Source organism: Musca domestica, unplaced genomic scaffold (assembly GCF_030504385.1).
Source record: "Musca domestica strain aabys unplaced genomic scaffold, Musca_domestica.polishedcontigs.V.1.1 11, whole genome shotgun sequence".
NCBI classification, from domain to species: domain Eukaryota; kingdom Metazoa; phylum Arthropoda; class Insecta; order Diptera; family Muscidae; genus Musca; species Musca domestica.
In genome coordinates, this window is record NW_026712133.1 from 15,193,468 (window position 1) to 15,214,783 (window position 21,316).

Here is a 21,316-nt window from a genome sequence, read left to right on the forward strand (position 1 = left end):
CACAAAATGGTCAATATCAGCCCAAATCACCAGTCTAGAAGAAGAAGAAGAATACGTAAAATTTGGAAACCCGGTTCAGAGATAGCTATAGTTCGTAAAATGCACGATAGAATTAGATAGATTTTGATTTTGTACCAAATATCTCATAGAGCTCTGAAATGCCCTGTATAAACCTTTTTACGAGAGCTCTACTAAATATGCATAGTGGTGTGGGGTATCATATAGTCGGCCCCGCCCGACTTTTGAGCTTTCCTTACTGGTTTTATAGTACAATACCTGACCGATTGCCATGTTGTCCTGCCTTTGTTATTTTACATTGCCTTTAAGTTGCCATAGCATCACAATATAAGTTTAAATGAAATTTCTGCTAAGCTTTTGATATATTTTCATATGCTTTAATACAAATAAGGGCAGTTCATTATAAGGACACTCAGATGCTGGGGAACTAGTTAGCTGGCAGGCTCTCTGGCTGACTAACGGACTGGCATACAGGAAGCCTATGATAGTTGCTGCGAAAAAAGAAGAAAAAACTACCTAACATGATAACATGGAAACATAATATATTTTTCTACAACAAATATTGATATTACGGTTAGATATTTGCCAAGGCCTGTGGGGTTGCGAAACACAAAAAGTACCATCGTTGCTATTGGGAATCGCAGTACTGCTGCCTTTACAGGCCCACTCTGGGGTGATATTTTAATCGTCATATTGTCAATGCATAACTAATGTTGTGTGAGGCCATATCTCTCACATCTGCAGATTGCTCTGGGCAGTAAAATGGTTGGGGGTGTTGTGGGAGAAACTATGTATGGAGATGTATGTTTTGTGTTTTCGTATTTATTTTATCTTCTTGTATTACAAACAAACACAATATATGTATGCTCTGTGAAAGTTAATAGAGACATGGCATAACGAAAAATGTCATTTGTTTTTGTGGTATGTGGAGTGATTTGATAAAAGTGAATTTAATTGAATTAAAGAATGATTTAAATTGTGTAATAAAATGTTAACGGTGGAAGAATTGTTAAAAATAGAAAACTCATGTATCGGCGTTTGGAATTGTTTTTAAAGGTATATAGTATCTCAGGCATTATTACAAATAACAATATTAGAATTATATTTCAACCCTAATGCGTGTTACTAAAGGCGTCTTTTTTCAAAATGTTATTCAAAACTCCCTTAAAACAAAATCGTAAAAAATTAAAATATTACACAAACATATTTGTCATAAAAATCTACTATAGGTCTTAGAAGATATAAAAACTCCTAATCTTACCTAAAAGTGCCTAAATCTTATATACCGTTATTATTGGTTTATACGAAGACCTGACCCTGTATAGCCAATTATCCGTCATAGACTGTAGTACCCATTAAAAACTATCATTGCGAAATTTGAAAATTCCGGTCAACAATGTCGAAAAATCATCAAAATACCGAATATAGGGAGGCACAGTTATGTGGGAGCTATACCTAAACGTGGACCGATAAAGCCCACGGTATATGGGGGCTATATGAAGACGTAGACCTATATGGCCCATTTTCTGTTTTATGCTGCAGTATCTATTACGAACTTCAAATACCAAATTTGGAACGATTTCGCTAAATGATGTAGCGAAAATCATCAAAATACCGAATATCGGTGGGTACCGTTATGTGGGGGCTACACGAAGACGTGGACCTGCACAGATAATTTTCTGTCTTAGGCATTAGTATTCATTACGAACTTCAAATGCCAAATTTGAAACAATTTCGGCGAATAATGTCGCTAAAATCATCAAAATACTGAATATCGGGTGGTACAGTTATATGGGGGCTTTACGATATATATATATATATTTATATATATATATACTATATATAAATATTCAATAATTCAATGTTTGTTAACACCAGCCACTGAGAAAACGAAATGCCAAATTACTGGGGATTAGGTTGGAAATTGGAACCAAAACTTCAAGTTATATGAGGACAATACAAAAAGGTAAATAGCTTGACAGCTTAAAACTCTCAAGCCTACATTAAGCAGAATATGCTGCAAGTTACACTAAAGGTGTATGACAGCTTGCTGCAGAGCAGATTTACTCAAGGCTCATGAACGGTGTTGAGGTTCCAGGTTCATGACGCCGTTGAGCCAACAATCGATAACTAAACAATTAACTGTTGTCACCAATAGAGAACGATCACTAAGAAAGAAGAATAAGAAGGTAAACTTTTGACAATAAAGAAAATGTTGTAATAAATAAAACATAAATATCAGACCATCAGAGTCTTCTCATCAAAACAAGTGTTTTATTTATACCTAACTACCAGTGCCTTATTAGCAACACCTAAGTATCGCCTGCATACTTGTTGTGTTGTCTAATATTCATATTTATTGTTGTTCGACTTTGGGCAACATAAACTTTTGACTCTAAAGCTACTCTGTAGATTTAGAACCTCTACTAGTCCATACGCCTGTATCGGAACTTGTACAAGCGGAACAGCGATTACATATCTCCAACAATGAGGTTTGACAGAATTGAGACAATGATTCCAAGGGGGAATGAATGTAATGGAGCCAATCTACCCCTAATTGGTCCACCGACGTATACAGAAGGATCAAAGATAGAAGAAGGCTCGGGGACCGGAATCTTCTATGAGCAACTGGGAATGATTTACTCCTATAACTTGGATGGAAAGTACAGTATTTTTCAAGCAGAGATCTTTGCAATCATGAAAGCAGCAGAATTGATTAAAACTATAAAGAATGGATTAATGAATAATCAAGCGGCTCTTAAAGCTATTGAAACTTCCAAAATCAATGCCGATGCAGTCCTGAGGTGCAGAACAGCCCTGGGAAATCTGCTACTACTACTATCCAGCTTTACTGGGTACCTAGACATCCTCATATTGAAGGCAATGAAAAAAGAAGTTGGCAATAATGGGCTCACAATTAACATACCTTGAAGTCGCCGACATATTAAACCCCTCTTATTTAAATTTAACAGAGCATTAGATCTATGCTCCAGGGAGGAAGCTAGCATAGTGTGCTTGTACGAATCACGCCGCAAGGTATCAAACCAAATATGGCAAGCATGAATAAATCAAGGTTGCGTATAATAATAGGGATACTAGCAGGCCACTTTATCATCCGATCAAGGACGTCCAAATGGTTAATCACAATGGACCGAGAGGTCTTCCAGTGAGTTAGTTAGAATCTCAATTGTAACTACACATCCTCTAACCTAACATATTCCAAAATGTAGACCCATATCGAGTATTTTTACGAGGTTTCAAATAGCCAGTAGATAAAAGTACACCTTCATTGAATATTTTTGCGAGGAATTAACCTACCCATTGAAAACTCAAAATAATACTTTACAACGAATTTTGTTGGAGATGGGAAACTTTTAATGTAATACAATTCAGGGATAACAGTTATATGAGCAATAATTCAAACTTGACCTACATTGAGACATCTTTGTTGGAAATTGGGACCACAACTTTGAAATATGAGAAAAAAAAACTGGATTTCTCGTTATATAGGAAATATGCCAAAAATTGGATGTATATTGAATATTTTTGCGAGAAGTCAAATAACTTAAGAAATGCCAAATTACAGCTGAAGAAACTGCATACAGCGAGGCTTTCAAACAAGAAAATAAGTTTCTGGCCAGTTAATCTTGCTGGCAAAGTTAACCAGGAAAAGGACATTCCAAGAAAGAAAAAGAGGTAAGACTACTAATGATTCTACCAATGCTCAGGGTCATTCAGATCAATCTCCATTGGAAGGGATGAGATGGCGAAACATTTAAAGATATGGTATACATTGTTCCATGGACGTACGCAGATCATTATATTATATATGGATCATCCTATCTCGTCGAGCTAAGTCAATTTAGCTATGGGTGTCCGTCCCTCTATCTGTCCATATTGGTCTGTGATCACACTACAGGTCGGAATCCTCGGATTCTAATAATAGAATCCTATTGTTCTATTCGGAGATGTTCATTTAGGCGTGAAATAAAGATTAATTCTTGTATGAAAACTATTATAATTATAAACAAGTAAAAAAACATTAAGTTCGGCAGGGCCGAACTTTTAATACCCTCCACCTTAGGGTAATGGAAATATTACAACCAATTATGACCCACAAATACCAATTTTTAGACATATTCGTGGGAAAATGTGACAAAAATCATCAAAATACCGAATATCGGGAGGTACCGCTATATAGGGCTATACAAAAACGTGGACCTATACATACAATGTTTCGCCAACGGAGCTAGAACCTAATTCCAATTTTTAGACAAATCCGTGAAAAATGTGACAAAAACCATATATATACCGAATATCGGGAGATACCGTTATATGGGGGCTATACCAAAGCGTGGATCTATACATACAATGTTTCGCCACACGAACTAGGATCCATTATGACCTACAAATACCAATTCTCAGACAAATCCATAAAAAATGTGGCAAAAATCATCAAAATACCGGATATCGGGAGGTACCGCTATGTGGGGGCTATACCAAAACGTGGACCTACACATGCAATGTTTCGCTACCGGAGCTAAAACCCACTATGACCAACAAATACCAATTTTTACACAAATCCATGAAAAAATGCCACAAAAATCATCAAAAATCATCATATGGGGGATATACGATGTCGTGGACCTATATAGACAATTCTTTTTGAGGGGGTAAAATGCCCACAAGGGACTCCTTTTGTGGAATTTCAGACAATTCCATTGAAAAATGTGGATAAAATAATGAAAATACCAAATATCGGGGGTACCGTTATATGGGGGCTATACGATATCGTGGACCTATATAGATAATACTCTGCCGAGGTATAAAGTACCCACAAGATACACCATTATGAGTATCCCGTAACAAAAAAGTTTATATTGGGAATTTATGTGAAAACATTGCTGTATAGTGCATCTTATGACTTCGATAAGGACTATGTTAAAAAAAAAAAACTTTTATTAGAGCAATAGATAACCGGACAGAGTTTCGTCAAATGTTACAATTCGGTTGAATATGAGAAAATCTATTCAATTTGGGCTAATATTACATATATGGTGAGCAATAACCGTAAAATCTGAACCGATCTCGATAAAATTTGGCAGAGGTATTTTCAACCAGCATCTGATCCCCGGTATCGAATATCATTGTTGTGGAGTGTATATTACGCACGTGAGGGACTTTACCACAAAATAGGATGAAACATGTATATGGGAACTATAGCTATATATGAACCGACTTTCGATTTTGAAGCACTTGCTTTAAGCCCGAATTCCGCCGGAAGTGCCTAAATTCAGACAATTTGGTCTGATGTTAGTAATTTGGTGCACAATAAACATGATAAAGGTATATTATTGAAGCTATATTCAAATCTCAACCGATCTTGACAAAATTTGAAACTCATATTTCTGAGCTGTATATCTGGGACCAAAGATTATTGGAATGGAAGGCATATTATGCATGTGAGGGAATTAAAACCCCAAATCGGATTAAACATATAAATGAGAGCTATAGCTATATCAGAATCGATTTTCACAAAATTTGATGTCCTTGCTTATAGACTAAATCTGGTCGGATGTGCCAAAATTCATGTTATTTGGACTGATATTGGCCATTTGGTGCACAATTAATCCAAAATCGGTTGAAGATATTTATGAGAGCTATATCTAAATTTGAACCGAGTCTCACCAATTTCAATAGGATTTGTCCTTGGGCCAAACAAATATTCGTTTGAGAATTTCATCTCAATTGGATAATAAATGCCACCTGCATTTTGTTCACAAAAATACATGGACTGACATGTATAAATCGACTTAGAAGGTGATTCTATGAAAATTCTCAAAAGTAACTATGGGTTTATCTCGCTTCCTTCTGTATGTTACAAACAAATGCACAAAGACATAATACCCTTAGACCTTGTATCGATTCCGAATTTCAAATAAGAAATTTGAAGCAGTTCCCCTTGGCTCCCCTTTTGAATCCACATATAAAAACAGACAGTTCAAGTATAATTAAAATGTAATCTTTTCAAATAATATTTTCTTTGAATTATTAATTGCAACTAATTGTTGCTCATACATTGGGTTGCGTTTTGCACCCTAATAAATACATTTGATGAGGGTTCTTTGGCATTCGTTATCCCAGAAGCTGTCAATCTTTATGTAGAGATGTTCAAAAACTGTTTACCCTTGTACGAGAACAATTTATTGAAGATGAAATTATAATAAACGTCAATCAATCGCACATCATAATTTTTGAAACACGCAGCACATGATAATGATTTTCAATATTTTATTTCAATTCAAAAAAGGTTGCCACTTGCGGATTGATATGACCAAAAAAAGTTCTTGTGTCGATGCCCCTCAATTTTTGACTTAATTGAATTCGTTAACATTGTATTCTTTATGGTTAATGTAAATCGTTTTAATGCGCAAATATTGAGAGCGATAAAATGAAATTGTTTAGGGCTAAGAATTGGAAAATTGTTAAATCTGTGTTTCAATTGACGCTATTTTAATTGGGTTCGAACTTGATTTTAACAATTTGGCTTCTAAAACCGATGTGTCTTTAATTATACCCTCCACCATAAAGTATATATATTCATAATCAGCATAAACTTCTAAGTCATTGCATGTATGGGTCCACGATTTGGTATAGCCCCCATATAACGGAACCTCCCGATATTCGGTATTTTGATGGTTTTTGCACATTTTTTCACTGATTTGTCTGAAAATTGGTATTTGTAGGCCATAACGGGTCTCAGTTCGTGTGGCGAGACATTGCATGCATAGGTCCACGCTTTGGTATAGCCCCCATATAAAGGTACCTCCCGATATTCGGTATTTTGATTATTTTTGCCACATTTTTTTCACGGATTTGTTTAAAAATTGGTATTTATTGGTCACAGTGGGTTCCAACTCCGGTAGCGGAACATTGCATGTATGGATTTACGATTTGGTATAGCCCCCATATAACGGTACCTCCCGATATTCGGTATTTTGATGGTTTTTGGACATTTTTTCACAGATTTGTCTAAAAAATGGTATTTGTAGGTCATAATGGGCCCTAGTTCGTGTGGCGAAACATTGTATGTATAGGTCCACGTTTTGGTATAGATCCCATATAACGGTACCTCCCGATATCTGGTATATTGATGATTTTTGACCCCTTTTTCACGAGTTTCCCTGAAAATTGGTAGTTGCAGGTCATAATGGGTTCTAGCTCCTTTGGCGAAACACTGTATGTATAGGTCCACGTTTTGGTATAGCCCCATATAGCCGTTTTCCCGATATTCGGTATTTTGATGATTTTTGGCACATTTTCCCATGAATTTTTCTAAAAGTTGGTATATGTGGGTCATAATGGGCTCTAAAGTTTCCTTTACGCTAAGGTGGATGGTATTAAAAGTTTGGCCCGTCCAAACTTAATGTTTATACCCTACACCACATAGTGGTAAGGGTATTATGTCTTTGTGCAGTTGTTTGTAACATGGAGAAGGAAACGAGTTAGACCCATAGTTACTTTTGAGAACCTTCATAGAATCACTTTCTGAGTCGATTTATGCATGTCCGTCCGTCTGTCCGTCCGTCCGTCCGTCTGTCCATGTATTCTTGTGAACAAAATGCAGGTCGCATTTATTATCCGATTGAGATGAAATTTTCCAAACAATATTTTTTTGGCCCAAGGACGAACCCTATTGAAATTGGTGAGAATCGGATCAAATTTAGATATAGCTCCCATATATATCTTCATCCGATTTCGGGTTAAATGTGCACCAAATGGCCAATATCAGCCCAAATGGCCCGAATTTTGGCACATGTGACCGAGATTAGCCTTAAAGCAAATACAACAAATTTGGAGAAAATCGGTTCAGGAACAGCTATAGCTCCCATATATATGTTTTATCCGATTTGGTGTTTAGCCTCTCACATTCGTAATATGCACTCCACAAGAATGATATTTGGTACCAGATATAAGATACAGCCCAGAAATAGCTGTTTGTAATTTTATCGAAATCGGTTCAGATTTGGATATAGCTCCCATATATATCTTCATCCGATTTCGGGTTAATTGGGCACCAAATGGCCGATATAAGTCCAAATGGACTGAATTTTAGTACATCGGACCAAATTCAGCCTAAAAGCAAGTATATCAAATTTAGTGAAAATCGGTTCAGATATAGATATAGCAACCATATATATGTTTCATCCGATTTAGTGTTTTAGTCCCATACATTCGTAATATTCACTCCACAACCGTGATATTTGGTACCAGGTATTAGATGGAGCACAGGAATAGCTGTTTTAAATTTTATCGAAATCGGTTCAGATTTGAATATAGCTCCCATATATATCTTCATCCGATTTAGGGTTAAATGTGCACTAAATGGTCAATATCAGCCCAAATCACCAGAATTTTCGTACATAAGACCGAATTCAGTCTAGAAGCTAATAGGTAAAATTTGGAGAACCCCGGTTCAGAGATAGCTATAGAATTAGATAGAATTAGATAGATTTTGATTTTGTACCAAATATCTCATAGAGCTCTGAAATGCACTGTGTAAACCTTTTTACGAGAGCTCTACTAAATATGCATAGTGGTGTAGGGTATCATATAGTCGGCCCCGCCCGACTTTTGAGCTTTCCTTACTGGTTTTTACTTGTTTTAATATAATTTTAAACAGTGCACTATGGGTAAAAAGCATGATTTTTTGGCATAAAGTCATTTTTTTTTTTTTGGTTTCATATTTTGAAATTTAACTGATTTCCTAAATGTAGGTACCCATATTAGAAAAAAAAATGTTTAATATCAATACGGGTGGCAACCCTTTTTTGCTGGCGAGCTTTTAAAGTCAGCTGTTTGAAAGTCACTTTGTTTTGGTACAACTGGCGGTAAAGATCAGCTAAGTTCAAGTGCTTCTGATTTGACAAAATTGAAAAAAATAAAATGTGTAATTATGGAAAAAATTAGTGCAGGTGTGTAAAATTAAGACGAGGTGCCCTTTTTGTCATAATTGTCTGTTGTTGTAATACTGTGAATTGTTTCGTTTATGTATAGCTTTATATAAAATCTATAAATTGTAGTTGTGTTCCGTGGAGTGTAACTTGTGAATGGCAAAGCATTGCAAAAAGGTATAAATGCCAAGTTATTAACAAAAGTGTGTTAATTAATGAGTAACTAGCCTTTTTTGTTCTATTTTGTGCCAACACGTGTTTTGCAGATAAACATGTGTTTGTCCATGCAGCGCTTATTGAAATTTGGAGAAGCAACAATCGCTCAGAAGATGCACTTGTGAAATATGTGTTACAGAATATCAATAATATCAGTTGAAATGAAGACCAAATGCGTTTGATATCAAAACAAGTGAAAGATTTTGTTAATTATATAAAAAAGCATTTGCCAAAGTGCATCCGTAAACTAGAGCGATTTAAAACTAAACATTCAAAATGGCATAGCAAAAGTATAATTATTGTAATGAATGAGCAGTATGTTTCTCCAAATCATCATAGCCGATCGGCCAGATCAGCTATATAGCAGCTACATGAAATAGTGCCCCAAATCATATGAAAATTCGTAGGTCATCTTGGGGACAAAAAAATGAATACAAACCAAATTTCCCTTCAATAGCTTCATAAACAAAAAAGTTGGGTCAAATCGGCTATATAGCAGCTATATGAAATAGTTCCCCAAATCATATGAAAATTCGTAGGTCATCTTGGGGGCATAAAAAATGAATACAAACCAAATTTCACTTCAATAGCTTCATAAACAAAAAAGTTGGGTCAAATCGGCCAAATCGGCTATATAGCAGCTATATGAAATAGTGCTCCAAATCATATGAAAATTGGTAGGTCATCTTGGAAGCATAAAAAATGCATACAAACCAAATTTCAATTCAATAGCTTTGAAATTATAGTTTATGCCAAAATAAACGTAAAAAAACCCATAGTGCAGTGTTTGGCTTGCTTGTTTGGGATACCATAGTATTTTCCATCCCATTATTGTTGTTTTTATAAAAACAACGTTTGTTTATGAGTGGAGAACGATGGTAATGTTTACCAGGGGGCAAGGCAGGGAATACCTAGGTTTCGGAAAGAGCCACCAATCCTCATCAGTTCCCTTGTTACTTGTCTGGGATATTCTCCCCAGAAGTTATTTTAAAAAATAACTTCTATGACAAAAAACATTTTTTTTTACCCAAGTGACGAGATCGTAAGCTCAATAGAAGAGAAACAAGAGAATTACATAAAACTAAAATTCTTTTGGAAAATCTTCTAAATCTTACAACCGCACTTATAAACATTTACATTTTAAGATTTAGAAGATTTTCCAAAAGAATTTTAGATTTATGTAATTCTTTTGTTCCTCTTCTATTGAGCTTACGATCTCGTCACTTGGGTAAAAAAATGTTTTTTGTCATAGAAGTTTTTTTTTTAAATAACTTCTGGGGAGAATATCCCAGACAAGAAACAAGGGAACTGATGAGGATTGGTGGCTCTTTCCGAAACCTAGGTATTCCCTGCCTTGCCCCCTGGTAAACATTACCATCGTTCTCCACTCATAAACAATCCGGCCGATCATCGGAAGCCGATCATCGGAAGCATAGCTGGATGCTACCGGACGCGTCCACAGGTTGCGGATAGTGGGACGCCCAATAGATATATTGGGCAGCTGCGAATAAATAAGCAGTCGCGGACAACTCAGCGGTCTCCGGGGGGAGAGTCTCGGAACAAATATCCGAGTGCCCATGATCCCTGGTTACGACGAGGCGAACAACTGGCGCCTCAAAATACCCAGTGATCGGTGTTGGTCTACCGATAAATAAGACCCCCTAACGCTGGGGTGTTATGTAAACCGTGCCCATCAGTGTTCCTAGGTTTGCAGTCAGGGTTCCGACTGTATTCGTACGGTTGCCTCACTGATACCTGGGCGCCTCAGTGAGTAACAGGCTTAGTTGCCAAGTCCTTGCCATGGTAGGGAGGCTATGCCATGGTGGACCTCGTTTCCTCCAAGTCCGACTTTTTATATGGAGAAAGATAAAACAATAAACAAACAAAACAAACCCCCAACAACCACCAACGACACCATTGCTTCCAAGGAAGCAACGACCAAGGACCGGCCACAGGACATGAATACCAAATCGGGAGGGGACGACTCAATACTGAATTACAGTGACGTAATCCACGACAGTATTCAGCAACAAAATGAACAGTTGTCTGCCCTCCTGGAAAAGACAAAAACGTTAAGACTCAGCCAGGAAAGTGTTCCTTCGGGCTTTAGTAACGACTCACCACTCTCTGATGAGGAACTTGACATAACGGTCATTTCCTCGTCTCAAAGTGGTGAGTCATCACAAAAGACCGCTAAGAACACTCCTAACGAGACTTGCGTGGAGTCCCAAATCCAGGAGGGTTCATCGTCGGTAACCTCCGATGCTAAAAGCCTCGATCGGCAAGATACCATCCTTGTAGGTACTGGCAGGAAATCTACCAGTAACCCTACCTCTCACGATGGTGTCGAACCGAAGGAGGCGAAAGCAAGGCGGGGTTATAAAAGGTCAATAAATTATTGCAAAAAATTTATTGGCCGAGACCCCGCGCACATAACGGAGAGAGAGAGGATTCTGATCAAGATGAACCTCAAGGTAATTGCTAAGTTTGAGAAGAACCACCCGCACTTACCAAGTTGTTCTCTTAATCAGATACTCCTAACTCTCCCACCACCTAATATCAACAGTAGGGCAAACTCTTCCATAGTTCAACCCACTGTTGAGAACCCTGCAGAGGTCAGCAAGTCCACCACCGACAGCAAGGCCACTCCGGCTGTTGTCCACGCGGTGACACCTAATGCTGGACCTGCTGGGTCATCTACCCCAAAATGCAGGGACAGGAAGGTCAAGAAGCCGGAGCCTGTGATAGCTGCAGCCTCGACAGTTCCAACGGAGGCCGACACCCCTTCGCGCTCGGCATTGAAGAGGGGCCGGTCTACGGAGGAACCACACCCTGAGGCCAAGAAGGTATCTAAGGCCCCGGCTTCTCGGCCTTTACCTACAACTTCCACTTCGTCTGTCAGCAAGTCGCTTGTGACCAAACCACCCCCAACAGGCCCTTCAAGCTCCAAGCCTGATAAGGCCCACAAAGGAGAGGTCAAGTCACAAACGGCAGGCCAAGCAGGACGAAAGAGGAAGTACTCCCAGACGATCTACCCGGACAATCTACGAGTAGCAATCATCGACAGGGCTGAACCGGAAGGTAAAATCAGCGATAGTCGATGGCTGCTATTCGAAGATCGACTGAGGGAGCTTGTCTTTACGGGAGAGGGTGACCCACGAAGGATGCAGTTTGGCAGCGCCACCCTTTACAGAGGCGCGAAAGTCATGTGCTGCGAAAACCAGGAATCTAAGGATTACCTAGTCACCGCAGTATCCGGCTTCCGTGACCTATGGCAAGGATGCGATCTGGCGGCTGTATCCTTAAAGGACATCCCCTGCCGTAGAGTATTGACAGCATGGGTGCCACCACCATCTGTGGATCCGGCACGCATCCTGACAATACTAGGCAAGCAAAACCCCAACCTCAAAACAGACAGCTGGCGTCTTGTCAGTTCTACCACTGAGGGAGGGGGCCTGGTCATCAAGGTATCCATGGATAAGGATGGCCAGGAGTATCTTCAAGCTCGTGGGGGAAAATTGCACTTCGGCGCCGGATGGATCCGCTTCCGGCTAACGCATTAGGAGGAAGGAAGCAGCAGCTACTCAATATCATGCAGATTAATCTGCATCACTGCAAAGCAGCTGCTGCTGAACTCCTCCTATCCCTCACGAGATCTGAAGTTGACATAGCCCTAATCCAGGAACCCTATACATACAATAATAGGGTAACTGGGTTAGGGAGTGGGCAGTATGTCACTTACGCGGTCTCCAATGGTGATAAGGTAAGGACGTGTATTGTTGCCAAAAAGAGTTTAAATCTTATCTTCCTTAGCAACTACAGTGGAGGAGACGTCACGGTAGCGAGAATGGAATGCAAATCCGGGAGGGTTCTCTTTTTCATTTCTCTCTACCTACCGTATGAGCGACCTGACCCACCCGGCCACGAGGTAGAGGAGCTGCTCGACGATCTGGTCAACAACGGGCACATAATTATAGGTTGTGATGCCAACGCACACCACTTCCAATGGGGCAGTACGAATACTAACGTCAGAGGTGAGTCGATTTTTGATTTTATTTTGAAATATAACCTTAAAATATGTAATAGGGGCAACGATGCAACATTTCTAGTCAAAGACAGGGCTGAGGTCATTGATCTCACCCTTACTAACATGGATGAATCTCTCATACTAGATTGGAAAGTTTCTCTCGAATGTTCATTCTCAGACCATCGAAAGATAAATTTCAAAATACTGGTGGAGGGTATTCATCAAAAACCTCATAGAAACCCAAGAAAGGCAAATTGGGACAAATTTACGGAGCTGGCTATACCCTGGCTTCACCGTTTCGACAACATGGTCTTAACCTCAACCCTCGATATAGACAACTCCGTAAATGCGATAACTAGTGCCTTAATTGGGTGTTATGAAAAAGTCTGTCCACTAACCCATCCGGGAAAGAAATGTCAACCTGTTTGGTGGTCAAAACATTTAGCCAATTTAAGGAGGGATAGTAGACGACTGTACAATAGGGCCAACAAGACCAAACATAGTACGGACTGGGATGCCTACAAAGCATCCTTCAACAAGTACAACAGTGAGATCAAGAAGGCCAAGCGCTCATCTTGGGTATGCTTTACTGAGTCGATTGAAAGTGTCAACGAAGCCTCCAGATTTCGTAAAGTCCTTTCGAAGGACCCTAAATCCATCGGAAGTATAAAACGGACTGACGGCACATGGACTGACTCTGGACTAGAGACTCTTAACCTGCTAGCCAACACGCACTTCCCCGGCTGTATTGACGCGACAAGCAATCGGCAAACCGATCAAGTACATCATGATCATACAACTAGGGACCAAGACTTGGCTGACAGAATAGTAAGTTTACCCAAAATCAAGTGGGCCATAGATACATTCAAACCTTTCAAATCTCCAGGACCAGATGGTGTTATTCCTGCTATGCTCCAAAATGTCTCAGCGGTAATATCACCAGTACTGAGTGAGATTTTTAAAGCTTGTCTGCGTCTATCCTACATCCCAGAATCATGGAGGGAAGTCACAGTCACTTACATCCCCAAGGCGGGGAAACCGAGTCACTCACTTCCCAAGGACTATAGACCGATAAGTCTCTCATCCTTCCTATTGAAAACCTTGGAAAGGCTGATAGACATAGAGATCAGATCTCTAATACCCCAAACCGCCATCAGCACTGCTCAACATGCCTATATGAAAGGCAAATCTGTTGAGACAGCGCAACATGATGTCGTAGGGTATATAGAGAAGAACATGAATGGCTCCTTATTCACATTGGCTGCCTTCCTCGACATTGAGGGAGCTTTCAACAACGTCACGTTGGAATCCATTCATGAGTCACTATCAAAACTTAATTTGCCACAACTCCTCATAGACTGGGTTGATAACATGCTTAGCAGCAGAATCATCAACTCGAGCATTGGGGAAACATCTGTCAGGAAATCGGTCACTAGGGGCACGCCACAAGGGGGCGTCCTATCACCGTTACTCTGGCTTTTGGTTATTAACAACATACTTATAGATCTAGAGGTAACGGTGACGAAAGTAGTCGCATACGCTGATGATGTCGTCCTACTAATTGCCGGGAAATTCCCGCAAACAATCTCGGACCTAATGCAAGGAGCTCTAGTCACTCTATCACGGTGGGCACGTCAAAACGGGCTAGGCGTGAACCCAGCAAAAACAGAGCTCGTACTTTTCACTAAGAAGCGTAAATATCCGTTATTTACACTACCAAGACTAGATGGAGTCACTCTAAACCTCTCACCAGAGGCCAAATACCTTGGTACAATCCTTGACCGACAATTAAGTTGGAAGAGGAATATTGAGGAACGAGCCAAAAGAGGTTTTATCGCACTCTATTCTTGCAAGAACTCCATAGGTAAAAGCTGGGGCCTCAAACCATACATCATTAAATGGTTGTATGAGTCAATCGTTCGCCCCATTCTAACCTATGGATCTCTAGTATGGTGGCATTCTCTAAAGAAGCCAACTTACTCACGCAACATTAACAAAGTCCAAAGAGCCGCATCCTTACTAATAACGGGTGCCTTTAGGAGCACGCCTCAAGCTGCGCTAGATACTCTACTGGGTTTAAGCCCGCTGGCCATACATGTAGAGGAACTGGCATTCAGGTGTGCTCTTCGGCTCAGGGAACTAGGTGAATGGCGTAGTCAACCATTTGGTCACTCTACGATTCTAAGGCGTGTAAGGACTGTGGGAGAGATAGCCTATGCAAGTGATTATATTTCACCACGATTAAGCTTCTGCCCACCTGATATACACATACCTGAAAGAGAAGCCTGGTCCCAAAACAGCCCACCTTTCCGCGGCATATCTGTATATACCGACGGCTCAAAGATGGAATGCGGTACGGGAGCAGGTGTCTTCTGTGACACCCTTAATATCCGTGAATCCTACAAGCTCAGAAACAATTGTAGCGTTTTTCAGGCAGAAATCCTGGCGGTCAAAAAGGCCATAGACCTGCTAGTCACGAGGAACATAGAGGTCGGAAGTCCGGTGACTATATATGTCGATAGTCAGGCGGCACTGATCATTGTCTAAACCAGATTTAAAACTTGTGGTGGGCATCATCACAGGTCACTGTAAGGTGAGGGCTATGACCTCAAAATGGGACAGCGATGATATTGATTACTGCAGGATCTGTCAAGATGAAGAAGAAATTGAGACAATCGAACACTTGCTCTGCCACTGCCCAGCGCTCATTAACGTGAGACATAAACTAGTGGGAGAACTAGTGTCACGTGATTTGTCCTCTTTTTCTACCACGGACCCTGCAGTGATCCTTCAATTAGCCAGAAGGTTCAAGTGGCTAAAGACGACACGGCAAACTCAGCCGTAGACTACGTACTATCTATTTCCTACTGTCAATTCTTATACTTTCTCTATCTTTCGCTCTAACTCTTTCCTAGGATGAACACAATGGACCTATAGGTCTCCGAGTGGAGCAGTTGCTAAATGCAGCTGCGCGTCCTTTAACCTAACCTAACCTAACGTTGTTTTTATAAAAACAACAATAATGGGCTTTTGCCTGACGATTTTGCAACAACATAATTTTAAACTTTAAATAAACAGTAACCAATTAGGTGGAGTCTCAGGATCCTTGTACGAAAAGTTGCAAAATGTACTAAAAACTTAATACTTTGTACTGGACAAACGGAAAAAGCCAAAGTTCTGAGAGTCGAGGCCAGTGCAGAATTGATGTACCAAAAGGTTTATGAAACTGAGGGGGTTACGAAACGTTGGATGAAGCTGGAATTTTGAAGTTCTGTATTGGGGTCCATTTTAGAGGTACGTTCGTGATAAAGAGTTGGTTTTGAAAATGTGTACTACAATTGAACGAAAATTACTAAGTAGTACTATATTTTGTACAATTAGGTATTTGGGGTGAACAGATAGTGCTTTATAACTGAATTTTGGTGTTAGGGTCGGTGTTCATGTGTAGCCCTGACCTATGATGGTAATTTTGGAAATGTATTCTATGATTGTAAGGAAAGTGCTAAATGGTACTAAATTTGGATCAGTATTGGTGTCTTTTTTGGGATTGCATGTCACTGTTGGTGTTCGTGGTTAAGATATGGAGGTGGAACCTAATTTGGTATTGGGTGAAGGGATAGCAATAAAATTCTAAAATTTAATAGTTAGATTGCTGGTGGCGCTGTGTTTAAGATGTGATGGTTGTTTTAAAATGTATCCAGTGTTTGTAGGAAAAGTATCAAGTGGTACTAAATTTGGTATTGGGTGATAACCCAAATTTGTATTGCGGAACCTGTTGGTGGTAGGTTTGCGATAAAGAGGTGGCTTTGGAAATGTGTACAACAAGTGCACGAAAAGTAATTAATAGTACTATATGTGCATGAAATCTGAAATTTGGCATTGAAAGTGTTGGAAGTACTATAATTGTGTGAAAAGTAATAAATTGTACTATATTTGTTATATTTGTTTGATAGAAAAAAATACTGAAATTTGAAATTAAGATTACTCTTTGTTTGAGACTTAGCGGTGCTTAGGAAATGCCTTCGACATTTGTACGAAAAGTACTAAATGGTACTAAATTTGGTATTGGAAGAATTGATAAAGCTAAATTCCTCAAATTTGATGTTGAGGTCTCTGTTGATGTGTGGATTTGAGAATATATGGAAATGTGGTTGTGGTGGTTTTGGAAATGTGTTCTAAAATTGTTCGAAAAGTATTGAATTGTACTATATTTGGTATTGGGTGATGGAATAGAGATAAAACTCTGAAATTTGATATATTCTGAAATTTGAGATTTGGCGGTTGCTTGGAAATGTATCCAATATTTGTAGAAAAAGTACTATGATGTTCAAAATTTGGTATTGCGTGAAGTGATGAAATTTTAAAATTTGATATTGAAGTCTCTGTTGGTATCTTGAATTGAGATATGGAGGGATTTCGGAAATTTAAACTATACATGTACGAAAAGTACTAAATAATACTACATTTTGGAAATATTGGATAAAAGAATAAGATCTGAAATCCTAAAATTGGAGATAGATGTCACTGTTGGTGTCTGTGGTTAAAATATGAAGGTGGTTTTGGAAGGATGAACTATATTGTATGAATAGTACTAAATTTGGTATTGGGTAAAGGAATAAAGCTGAAATCCTAAAATTAGGTATAGATGTACGGAAAGTATTAAGTACTGGTGTTGGGTGTAGGAGTAGAGGTGGAGCTGAAATTTAATATGAATGCCACTGTTGGTGGCTATCGTTGAGGTAAGGCTGTTTTGGATATGCGTACCATATTTGTACGAAAAGTACACTATTTGGTATTGGGTGAAGGGATAAGACTGGAATCTTCAAATTGGATATTGAGGTCTCTGTTAGTATCTGGAATTGAGATATTTAGATGGTGTTTGAAAGATGTTCTATAATTGTTCTAAAAATATCGATTGGTACTAAATTCGTTTTTGCGTGAAAGGGTAGAAATAAAATTCTCAAATTTGATATTATGATCACTGATGATATCTTTGTTTGATATTTGGCGGTGGTTTGGAAATTCGTCCTATATTTGTACGAAAAGCACTAAATGGTACTAAATTTGGTATTGGGTGTAAAGAATAGGGCTGGATTCCTCAATTTGTATTGCGGTCTTCGTTGTAATCTAGAGTTGAGATATGGAGGTGATTTTGGAAATGTGTAGAATAATTTACGAAATGTACTAAGCGGTACTACATTCCGTATTGGGTGAGATGAAAGGGCTGAAATCCTCAAATTTGATTTTGAGGTCGCTGTTGGTATTTGGAGGCAGTTTTTGAAAACAATTTTATAGTTGTACGAAAATTTATTGGGTGAAGGAATAGAGCTGATAGAAAGGTGATTTTGGAAATGTGTACTATTATTGTTCGAAAAGTATCGATTGGTACTAAATTCGTCCTTGATCGAATGGATAGAAATACAATTCTGAAATTTGATAATAAGATTACTGATGGTATCTTTGTTTGATGGTTGGCAATGGTTTGGAAATGCACCCTTTATTTGTACGAAAAGTACTAAATGGTACTAAATTTGGTATTCAGTGAAATCCTTATATTTGATTTTGAGATATCTGTTGGTATCTCGAATTGAGATACGGAGATTGTTTTGTAAATGTGTACGGAATTTATACGAAAATTGCGTGATGTTACTAAATTTGGTATTGAATGAATATATATATAATAATCGCGAAATTCAATATTCTGGGACTGGATTCTTGTTCTACGAAAATCAAAAATATTTCTTTTATAAAATTTTTCATTTGACATTTCTTTCCTTTATAAAAGTTTTTATTTCACATTTTCATAGAAAAAGAATTGAGGCCCAGGGGCTGGATTCTTGTTCTGCCCTGGCCTTGTTCTATGAAAATGTGAAATGAAAATTTTTATAAAGGAAAGAAATGCCATATGAACAATTTTATAAAGGAAATATTTTTCATTTCATATTTTCAGCCCCAGGTCTCTGTTGGGATCCAGTGTTGGGATCAGGTGGTTGTTTTGCAAATGCGTTCTATAATTATTCGAAAAGTACTAAATGGTACCTACTTCGGATCTCTCTTGATATCTAGGATGAAGAGAATAGATTTTTGGGATATGCCTACAAAATATTACTTAATTTGGTATTGGGTAAAGGGATTGAGTTGATATTGTTAGAAGTTTTGATTAAAAAATCTTGTCAAAGTGAAAGGTCAAAAAGGCCAAACTCGAACTGTTGGAGCGAATCTAACATTTCATGTTGGACTTCTAGCTGACAAAGTAGTGGGAACTTGCTTTTGTTTAAAATAAAAAAAAATCTCTCCAAAATTTTCTGAATACGGACCCATATTTTCGTATGGCTTGGTAAATCCATATGGTTTAATGATATCATTTTTGTGTATGTACATAAAATCAGTATAGATTTTTCTTTTAATTTAAAACAAACGTTTCTTTGCGGTTTTATGGCATTGCTGTTTGCTTTTGATTCCGGATGCTCTTCATTAAGGAACTAAATTAAAAGCAAATAAAATAAATTTTCCACTGGAAATCAACGACGTTTGTTGATTTTCTTTTCGTTTTTCTTCCATCATTTGTAGGATTACGAAAAGTAAAATAAAATTAATGAGTTTTTCTAAGTAATAGTATTTCAATAGGAAAACACAATGACCATAAAGAGCAGCTAAAAATACCAAAGCAATAAAATTATATATGTATGTATATGTTTACCAAAAATCTTTAATTTCCCCAATTCTTGTTGTCACAATTTTCTTCACAATTTAAGAATATTCCAATTATTCAAAAGCAGAAAAACGAAGCAAAGATTGAAAAGATTATTGATAAAAAAATATGTACATAGCCCTCTCAAAATGCCTTTATCATGTCATTGGTTTGTTATTCATCTTCCGAAATGGAAGTTCTTGTGTCACGTTAAACATTTATTACGTGACCATGATTGATTTTTCTCTTCGTTTTCGTAGCAGTCTGTTTTTTTGTCAAATTGAAAAATCTTGTTTCCTGCGGAAAACTTCTCCCCATGGTTCTTTATCTGCGACGACCACCAATTGCCGTCACCATCATTGATTGTGTCATCAATAGTATACAGAGATATACAAATATAATTTAACATTCACTTACCGTATTTAAATTTGTGATTTTATCCAATTCAACTGCCGTACTGCCGCGATGGTGCAGATGTGGTAAATGATGTGTGGTCAGCATTGTTCTTGTTGTTGGTAATGATGATGATGACGTGCTGAATATTTGATTCGATTTAGATGGGAATCTCCTTCAATTACAGCTATAAAGGTTATTATGCGGATAGACGCCAGACAATAGTTAAGTAAGATAAATGATCTCGGCAAACTGCAACAAAAAGAGGGCAGACAAAATATATTTAAAACCCAATGAATTAAATGTATTTAAAACACAATTGATATTTACGTTAATAAATTATTCAATTCTATTGAAATATGTATTTTTTATTTATTTCAAATTAAATTCAAGAATGAAATGAAAAAACAAAGCTACTTGATTTTCTTAAACTTTTTTTTTCAGCTAGTCGAAAACATTCCCAAAAGTATTTAATTAGGATTTTTCAAGAGAATTGAAGAGCAATTACTGAAGCAAGATAGACGTTTGTGGCCAATAAATTAGTTATATTATTGTTTTTAATTAACAAGTTGTTGATTTCATGATTAAGGGAAGAAAACATAAGAAGATTTTCTCCTGGAAGATGCCGACGGCTGGCTTTTTTCTTAAAATATGAAAGGCTTTAGATCGACATATTTAAAATTATGGGTTGATATTAAATTAAATCAACCTAAAGCTTAATTTACCAAAAAGCCAGCCAATGGATTTTGCTAGAAAAAAAAAATCGTTCTATGTATTCTCACCTTAGGAATTCATAATTTCAAAGATCAGAAAATAATATAAAGTCTGTCAAGAAGACTACTGTTGACAACAATTTGGCAATAAACGTAGTAATTTTTACACCATTGCGATTTGACTCTCCTTGAATTTCAAATCACAACCATATTTTTGACAACAAACTTATTTGTCAGATGGATTTACTGGCCGACCTTATATAGGTCATGTTCCGACATGTATGTCTGAAAATTTCCAGGGATA

General features: G+C 37.9%; 2 protein-coding genes across 2 annotated transcripts in view; one reads left to right on the forward strand and one right to left on the reverse strand.

Moving 5' to 3' along the window:
* Positions 1–21,316, reverse strand: part of LOC101893308 (uncharacterized) — a 205,223-nt gene that overhangs the window by 129,425 nt on the left and 54,482 nt on the right. The window contains exon 2 of the mRNA XM_059131706.1: positions 20,324–20,551. Within this exon, the coding sequence (XP_058987689.1) occupies positions 20,324–20,407 (84 nt within the window). The 5' untranslated portion in view covers positions 20,408–20,551. The remainder of the gene's footprint in view (positions 1–20,323; positions 20,552–21,316) is intronic.
* LOC131806877 (uncharacterized) lies at positions 11,994–16,221 on the forward strand. The gene is made up of 2 exons (XM_059131709.1): positions 11,994–13,222; positions 16,131–16,221. The coding sequence occupies exons 1-2, from the start codon at positions 12,724–12,726 to the stop codon at positions 16,133–16,135; spliced, it is 504 nt and encodes a 167-aa protein (XP_058987692.1). The 5' UTR covers positions 11,994–12,723; the 3' UTR covers positions 16,136–16,221.